Source organism: Anser anser, assembly GCF_964211835.1.
Source record: "Anser anser genome assembly, chromosome: 21".
Classification (NCBI taxonomy): Eukaryota; Metazoa; Chordata; class Aves; order Anseriformes; family Anatidae; genus Anser; species Anser anser.
In genome coordinates, this window is record NC_139742.1 from 2033356 (window position 1) to 2042833 (window position 9478).

Consider the following 9478-nt stretch of genomic DNA (forward strand, 5'->3'; position numbering starts at 1 on the left):
AGAAGCATTAACAACTAAAAAGCGTTAAAATGTTAAATGAGATTTCAGACTCAGGCATGGGCTTTCTGCTTGATCATTGAAGTTACCACCACAAACCCTGGGGCCACCATGGACAGGACAGGGAGCCCCGGACCCACACGGGCTGGTAACAGCTCAAAATCCACTAGTATTGAACCCAAATTGCTGCCTGACGCACCTCCACCACACTGCATTCAACCCGTGTTAATTAATGCTTATGTGAATTAATTGTTCTCACCCATACCACCAAATTCTGTGTTTTTATGGTAACTTGTGAGGTCCTTTCTCAACCTCTCCCAAAGCAGAGTAAGGCGGGTTAACTCACTGGATTGTTTGTGGAAGGGTGGAATTGTTTGTTTTACCTGGGGGGGGGAGAAAGGAAAAAGAAAAAAAAAAAAAGAAAAAAAAAAAAGCAACCTGAACGCATTCCCAAAGACAGCTGAATCATTTTCGGCAAAACACAAAACACACGTACAGGTCAGGAGGGAGCCAGAAACAGACACCCAGCATGGAAAATTTCACCCCAAATAATTAAAATTTGGCAACACGATAAGCAACTGAAAACAGACCTTACAAAGGAATGTGCCATAAAAATAACTGCCGGCCTACCTACCTGCACTGTCTATTATTATTAACTTCAGAGCAACAGAAAATGCAGGAAGTGCTTTTTTTTTTTTTTTTTAAACAAAGGGTAAGACACTGGCAGTTTCCTATTTAACTTTCATTAAAGAACCAAAAAAAAAAAAAACAAGAGAGAGAGAGAGACAAAGAAGAACCCCCTACCGCACCAAAACATCTGCAGAACACCAGGACCCATCCATACACCCGTGCCCTTTGCTTCCCACCGTCAACATGGGGATGCTAAGGAAAAGCTCAAGTGCTGAATTTTGCACTGCAGCCCTCTGCATCTCCCCCACTTTGTTCTCTCCCTCCCCCCCGGTCCCAGCTCAGCGATGCCCCCCACGTTTAACAAAAGGCAGGGAGCGATGCTGAGCGGCTGGGTGAGCTGAGCACCTGTGCCCATGCACTTCCTGGAGTCAAAGTATCCCCCCTACACCAGGCAAAATGATCTCTGATGCTTTGGAAAGCTTTGGCTTATCCCATCCTTACCCTTTGCCTTAGCACATCTACACGGGCTGCACCAGCCTCTGAAAGGGATGATTTTTCCACGAGGGAACAAGTAAGTTCATCGGGAAGGAGGAATGTGCTGCCTATTTCCTCAGCTGCAGCATTCCCCTCAAGAAATAACCAGAATAATAATAAAAAAAATTCAACAAGGAGGAAATCTGAGCTCTACCAAGGCATCTCCCCCAGGAGAGCAGGGAGCACCAGCAGAGCCGAGCCCCGGGGATGGGGTGCCTCTGGCCCTGCCCTGACGAACAGCGGTGCTGAGTTAGCGCTGAGCATCTGGGGCAATTCCTCCCCTTCCTTCAGTTGCTGTCTTGCCGCAGTGAAAATGCAGAGCACGTAGGGGCTGAGGTCAGTGCTTTCTCCTGCAGCAAGGTGGAACACCCGATATTAAAAACAAACCACGCTCCAAGATGAGAGTAGTGGGAGTATTCTCTACTCGAGGTCACCACGAGAAAGGTGGTGACTCTCACCTTGGCCACAGAACTGCATGGAGCCCCAGCCCAGCCAGAGGTGAGCAGGTGAGAAGGGCACCAAGGGTGACAATCAGGGATATAAGGGCCACGCAGGAACCATCACCAGGCACTGGGCTCACCCAAGCAGCATCGATGGCGCTGGGACAGGTCCACCCATCAGCGACTGGACCAACGCATCTACTGAAATCTTTTAGTCTGTAACTCAGCACACCCAGTGCCAGAGGAGAGTACGGCAACAGGACTACAGATATTTCTGCATATGCATTATTTAAACCCAGCTCTACAAAGACTTGCTTTAATGTTTAGATTTCCAAAGTTCATTCACTGGAAGCTGCCAAGGTGACTCCACGGTGCCGTGACACACCAGTTCCCAGCTCCCAGGCACCAGACAGACAGAGCATCCCCACTGCCACGGGGACACCATTAACCCATCATTAACCCATCCAACCCCACTTGGCCACCACCAAATCTGCATGCTTGGCGCACATTTGAGCGGAATTCATGAGTTTATTACAGCTAGCTCACCGACATGAGCTCATCCATCTCATCTCCCTGTGCAGGTAACGCCTGCTGGAACCAGTTACTCATCGTACAAAGAAACCAGTTGTTACAGAGCAATTTCTAGGTGGGAAAACACCATCACCTAAGGTTCCTGTGTCTCCTTCTTGCTGGTGGCCGATGTCCCGGAAAGGACATGTGGCAAGGAATACATTCAGGCAGAGAACATGGTCTATCAGCACGATTCAGCACCCAGAGGTGGTGGTTCCCAGCGCCTGAGGCCAGGGGTGCTGCTTGACCACCACAGTGCGAGGACAGCCAAGAGCGCTGCAGCGTCCCACCACGAGAAACCACCAGAGCTGCAAAGAGATGCTCTCGTCCCCACGGGGCCACCCCACGGGTGATCCCATGCACAGAGTCTGACTGATCCGCACCTCGTCTCTCCCAGGTGCCCATCCCTGAATTAACAGGGAGAACTAAAAGCTGACGATGCTTCACACCACTCGTACGCCTGGGGAAGGAAGCAGCCCGCCTCCCTGAAGGTCCCCAGTTGTCCCAAAGCTGCTCAGCACTTCCCGAATATGGCTGATGGAGACGGAGCCAGGAGCTCCATCAGCCCAAAGCAGCCCAAAGGTCAGACGTGAGCACAAGATTTCACTGGAGAAGCTGAAACGAGAATGACGCTTTCCACGTTCAGAGTTTCAGTTCTGACTTAACCCAGGGGCCCTCTCTATGCTGATTTCAATTCTCTTTGTATTGGCAGAAGAATTATTTTTATTTTTCTTTTTTTCTTTTTTTTTTAACGTTGTTTGGTCTTGAAAGCGGCTGGACTTGGTTTGCTCAAACTTTTCCCCAAACTCTTATCTCAGGCAGAGAAAGTTGGAGCACAGAGGTGAAAATTCTAAGTAGACAAATAATAATGATTAGTGTTATTATGATAAAAGTGATTAAAATCTGGAAATTATTCTCAGTAAATTTCACTGTATTTACTTCTTGCCTATTACTGATTATCTTTCCATTTTATAATCTTAACTTAATAACTTGGGTGTTTTACTTGCAGCCACCCAGTTTCTGAGCTGGCTCTGTAACTCGTAATTACAAGTTCTTCTAAAAGTTTCAGACTGAAGAGGTTTACTCCCTGCTGGAAAAGGCACATTAAGGGTTTTGCTAGCTCGTAACTGGGAGAGCCACGCAAACACCAAACTCAGCGAGGAAATAATTCCAGCCACCTCTGTCACCTCCAGCTCTTCCTGTCCTGCACCAAGGGCACCCCTCCCAGTTATATCCACATCATGGATTACAAGATGAAAACCACCCTCCAGATTTAACGCCAGCCTATTGACATGAAAGGAAAAAAAAAAGATCAAAATATCACAAACAGCTTGGCCAGGCACTGAACAACTCCAGAGCTTTTTGCTCCTGAAACTGAAAAAAATTGCCTTTGAAGTACTCAGGATTTCCGTGTCACCTACCATTTGCTTTGGCTCCCAATACTTCAGATAGTCCCAGACAGGTTTAAGGACTGCAAGCAGTTGCCTTTGAGTCAAGGGAATATTCATATGAGTAATTTTATGAACTTGCTGAAAGTACTGGCGGAATCTGTGCTTTGAATTTCAATTTTTCTCTTGTGGCAGCCCAGGGAAATTCAAGTAGCGTATTCTGGCAGAGGTAGACAGAAGAAAGGGAACATTAAATAAATTTTAACCTAAAACTACAACTGTTCAAACAAGTATTAAAAAGCTTCAACCTTATGCACCTCAGTGCGCTGTTGTTTTTGTCTTTTTTTTTTCCTCCAAAAAAAGTCATGAAATTAAAATTATGAATTAAATCAATGCAATAAATTGCCCTGGATTTAAAGAGTTACTCCTTGATTATAAGCAACTGAAAAGTAATCAAAATATTTTTTCCATCTCCTGTTGCTCAGCGCTCTTCTTACTCTGTTCTTTACGAGAAAAATAATCAAATTGAGGGTGAAGAGGAGAAAAACCATTACTGATTACTTCTGAACTCTCATATTGTAAAAGCTGGAAAATCAGAGTGACCAGGCAAAACAACAGAATTATCTGAATCAAGCCCTCGTTTATAGATGGTATGAGTTTCCCAGCAAAAGGAACAGCTGGAAGTATTTTTAAAGAATAAATGTATATGGAATGAAACCTTGAGGGGGGAGGGGGGTATTATTATTTTTTACTTAGGGAAAAAAGGGGGAGAAAAACCATGCGATAGTATTTCAGAAATCCACCCATTTCTCCAGGTTTCCAATTTCACAGGAAACTCTCAGGAAATCAATTTTTAAAAAATCCTGTTACAGGCAACTTTCCAAGTTGATAAAACAAACATATCTAAAAAAGCTATAAGCGCATGTGAAAAAAAAAAATATAGTAGGACTTATTTATACACGGAATCCCACACATTTTACTACAGAAGTGCTGTTGGACACATTTTGTTCTGCCGTTTCCAAACAGGCGCATCTCCTGGCTCTGCGGAGGTCGGCTGTGCTTTGAAACGCCACATCCGAGGGAGCTGCGGTCGCCTCCCGCGGCATGAGTTACCCAGCCCGCAGGAACCGCCAGCACCGTTCCTCCGCACGCGTGGAGCGATGCAGCGGGCACGGCCTGCCCGGCCCTGCCGGGTGAGCGCGCGGCACGCCGGCCTGTGAGGCACGGGCTGGCAGCACGCCGGCCCAGGCTAACTGCACCGCAGGTGGAAGAACTCGGTGGAAGGTTTGATCTACGCCATTGTTTTGTGAAAACAGTCACGGCACGGCTGACTGAGGCTGGAGGCACCCCTGGGGGCCTCTGGTCCAAGCCCTGCCCCAGCAGGGCCTCCCAGAGCAAGGTGCCCAGCACCACGTCCAGGAGGCTCCTGAAGATCTCCCAAGGAGGGGACTCCACAACCTCTCTGGGCAGCCTGTGCCAGTGCCCTGTCACCTGCACAGCTCAGAAGGGCTGCCTGGTGCTCAGACAGATCTTGTTGTGTTCCGCGCCAGTCACGGCGCACCGCTGACAGGAGCCTGGTGAGAGGAGCCACGGGCAGAGCAAACAGCCGAGGGCAGCAGAGCCACGCTGCAGGGAGCACGGCCCCTGGGGCAGCAGCTGCAAGCGGCGACCAGCCAGGAGACACCTCAAGCTCTCAAACCATGGGATGTCCTGATCCAAAAGCACCTTCAGGTGCAACTCCACCATGCAGATACAGGCTGCAGGCTACATGGGAGCATTTCTGCCATCAGGAGCACTCCTGATGCTCGTTAGAGCAGGTGAATGACCTGACAGCACGGTGGCTCACCAGAAGCACCTCTGCTCCTGTACCTTGAGCTGTTTCAGATGCTCAAGTCCTGCTCTCTGAGCACTGAAAATGGTGCTGGAAAAGAGAGAGCCAAGCCTGTATCTACAGGAAAACCACCCCTGAACAGGGTAGCTCCCTGGACAGATGTCCATGAAACCCCGAAGTCCCATTGCTGCCTCCCAGTGCAAAAATGCCAGAGAACCCCACAGATCGCCCCACTGGCCTCCAACAGCAGCCTGTGACCTTCAAGAAGCCCCAACCCAAGACATTAGAAAACATTCAAAACAAAAAATAAAAACAAAACATGTCCAGAACATCCTCAGAGGACAGCTTGCGCCCAGGGGAGATCCACCAACCGCAGCTTCGCAGGCCGAGGAGCCGAGGAGGAGCCCGGTGATGAAGTACTTCTTGGAAGAAACTTTCATAAGACTAAAACTTTGCCCTTTAAATCTGCAGACACTGCGATGCACGTCCCAGAGCAGCTGCCCTGTCATCTGTGTGTCCGGGGTAGTAATGTGATCCCTGGGCAGAACTGTACATTTTGGAGTTTTTAATCTTTCTTTTGTAAATTTTGGAGAATGTTTTGGGTCCTTTCGTAATTAACTGCGTTGTACAGATGCAAGCTATTAATGATGTTCAGTTTTATATCTGAGGTATATAATGAAAAATTAAACATTTGTCAAATGATAATCCAAAGCAGTAAATTAGTATCCAGAATTAAAAATGCATAATTTAATAAATACCTCAATGGACATAGATACATTGGACCACAGTACAACTGTGTTAAGAGCAGGACTGCAAGAATAAAATTCTTATTTTATCACCATAAAATAATTTTTTTTTTAGCCTCACAAGAGAAACCCCTTGTAGCGCTCAGAGATGAACTAAGAAACTGAAACTAAACAAATGTTTACCACTGGAAGGTTAACTAGGGATCGTCACCTTCTCTCCCAATTTTGTGTGATTGGCTTTTTTAATAGCATGAAATTGTGGTAATTTTACTTTGGAAAGGGAAAAAAAAAAAAAAAAAGTCAAACCACATTGACCTAAAAGTAAGAAGGGGGACGGCACACAAAGCTCGATGATTTTTTCAAACTTAAAAAAGAGCAGTAATTACAGGGGGAAAATTCAGAAAGAGTTTAGTCTGCCTGTCTCTCTCAAAAAAAAAAAAGAAAAAAAAAAGAAAAAAGAAAAAAGGAAGACAAAACAGTAAAAAGAGAAAAGAGAAAAAAGAAAAAATAGAACAAAGGGAAAAAAACAAAGTTTGAAAAAAGCAGGCTTAAAGTAGAAATCTTAGAAATTCTGATTGCAAAATAACCCCCATCAGCCAACCACAAATCCTATAAATATCAACAGATCAACTCCCTGAGCGGATATAAATAAATAAACAACAAACCTCCTAGATTAAAAAAAGAAAAAAAAAAAAAAGGATGAAAAAAATGCCTTGCTGCCCTCAGCAAAGTCGGGTGGGTTCCCAAGAACTATGGCAATTTGGAAAATAAGGGAAGAGAAAAAACAACTGCTCCTGGGTACAGCTGAAACGCAAAGGCTGTGGGAGCACCCCTGCAGGGACACGTTCCCCTCCTGGAGACAACCCAGGGGCTGCCGAGCGCGGAGGGCGCGGTGATGGAGCTGCCGGTCTGGCCCAGGACCTGCCCTGCAAACCTCACCTCAAGTCCTCAAACAAAGCTGGGAAGAGGGGTTCTCCCTGCGTACCACCAGCCTTCGCTTCTGTCACTCCCAAACTGACATCTTTCAGCAACCGCCTGGACTAAAGAAATTCTCTTTCGAGGCGTTTCCATGGGACAAACATCACCCAGACCCATCCTTCCTGACCTTATATTCTCTATAGTTCATGGAGCTGAAAAAAAATAAGGGCATAGAGCTGAAGGGAAATTATTTTCTGCCAGAAGTGTAGCTACATAGCAAGACCGACTATTGCATGGATTAGTGTCATTTTTGCTGAAGTACTCATACAATGAAGTATGACACTCATTTTCAAAAAGTGGAAGTGACACAGTCTGACATTTAAAATTTTCTGATTCATACAGGCAAAATATCTGTCCTATTTATTTTTTAAAGCAAGAACTTGAAGGTATGTTCAAAATCTAAAGGAAATACTTGCAAGCCCCAAATTTTGTTCAACCCAAAACTATATACCCCCAAATGCTATTTTTTATTTTCACAACAAAAATTTAAATCAATATATTTTTCCTCTGGCTCAACCCAAGAAGGAATTTTTCAATTTGTCAGTGCTGCAAGGAAACAAAAAATCTATTATTTGCACAGCTCTGCCACTGGACAGGTTTTGTCAGAGCAGTGCTGGAAAACCGCGACCGTGATGTGAAAAAAGGTACAAATGTTCTTACAGAATCCATTTTGGGACTGAATTTTGCAGGCTGCATCATTAGTCCTCTGTAAGCCCGCAGACCAGTAACTGCTGCCACATCTCTTGAAAGGAAAGCAAGCAATCTCTTGAAAGGAGGCATGACTGCCTCCCCAAAATTCAAAGGCGGCCTTGGGTCATGTCTAAAAAGCAGAGAGAAATCCCTGAGCCCAAGTGTTAAGGCAGAATTTTCAAACAAAGTCTGGGTTTCCCCAGAGCACAGGCTGCTGCTGCCAGTGCCTGGTTCTGCCTCCAAGTTGAGAAATGAACCCACCGCAACAGAGCCACGGTCCTTTGCGGGGAAAAAAAAAAGGACACAAAACCCTAGGCCAACGGCTGCTTCCTCCTCCAGAAATTCTCTGACTGCCAACCTGCTCCGTGCTGCTCCAGTCTCCTGTTGACCACGAACAGTACGAGATGTTGGGCTGGGAAAAGCTCACATACACCCACTTCTACAACCTCTTCCAAAAAAGTGATGCTCACTTATGCTTCATGCTGCGGCAGTCACACAGGCAATTATTCACCTTGGGTGGATTGTTTCACACTGGGATCATAAATAAACTACAGCGAAAGCAGTGGATATTTTCTATATAAACTGTTTTGTACCCAAGGAATATGGCATACCACAAATTTTGGGAGTGCCTTATGGCACACAATCTCCAATAAATTAAACCTCCTGAACAAAGGAAAAATTTCTTAAGCTCAAGAATTGTTTTCTGCACGAAACTTTCCAAGTGTGGGATTAAAAGTATGGGAAGATGCAACAACTCGGGGCGTCTGTGTGAAAGTCTGGTGAATACTGGGTACTGTCCTTGCATCCCCAAACTCCATCCTGGATCTCTACTTTGATGCACATTTGCCTCCACATTGTTCTAAATTGAAAGGAGGACATGGAGAAGGTTGACTGGAGAGAGATGGGGACACAAGGGGTGTACACCCCCTGACGAGCAGGAGAGCCTTTCAGGGAGCTTCAACATTACAAATAAACAAAAGCAGCAGACTGAGGTATGGATGCATCTTCACTCCAGCCTCTCCCTGCTTTGTCAAGCTGGCCACTTCAATGAGGAATCTCCAGCCCTTTACAAATACCATACACCTCCTCACCTGCTGCAACACATCCCTGAAAGGGTGAGCAGACACCCAAGGCTGGAGCTATGGATGTTCCCTGAAGCTACACCAGGTCAGAGATCTGGGCTTGCAGACACCTGGCAATAAGCCATGATGTTGCATTTCATACGAAGAGGAAAGAAATGGGCAAGGTCAGAGAAAAAGTAAGGTTGAATTGCTCCAGCACATTAGGGCACAGGCTCACGAGCCCGCAAATTGTCCCACAGACAAGCTCTACACTGCCAAGAAAAGCTGAACAGCTCCAACAAGAGGGATGGGGACTGAACGGGGACTGGAGATAAATGAGGATGTTACATTGAAAATATTCCCTCCTCTCGCACTAGTGAGTCGTGCAATAGATGATATTCAAACTACAGAAAACCTATCTTCCTACCCCAATTCCTTCACTTATTTATGCAGCATTTAAGGATGGAAAGCCAACATCCAGTCAATTATACTGTCTTCCTTTTCCAATTGCAAACCCAAAAACCCCGTATGTAAAGGATTCCATCTCGCAGTATCTCATATATGGTTTTCCTTCACTCCAGCACAGCTAGCGATGGACTTGCTCGGCACAGCA

The 9478-nt window shown here is 46.0% G+C and overlaps 1 protein-coding gene across 15 annotated transcripts in view; it reads right to left on the reverse strand.

Annotated features, from left to right (window-relative positions):
* The window catches only part of ZNF618 (zinc finger protein 618), a 166593-nt gene that overhangs the window by 100887 nt on the left and 56228 nt on the right, over window positions 1-9478 (reverse strand). Inside the window, exon 1 of one of the 15 annotated variants that reach the window (XM_083807660.1) lies at window positions 3593-3779. The exons of the other annotated variants lie outside the window; for them this stretch is intronic. Coding sequence (XP_083663786.1) covers window positions 3593-3679 — 87 coding nt within the window. The 5' untranslated portion in view covers window positions 3680-3779. Of the gene's footprint in view, window positions 1-3592; window positions 3780-9478 lie in introns of those variants that run through there. 15 annotated transcript variants of the gene reach the window in all.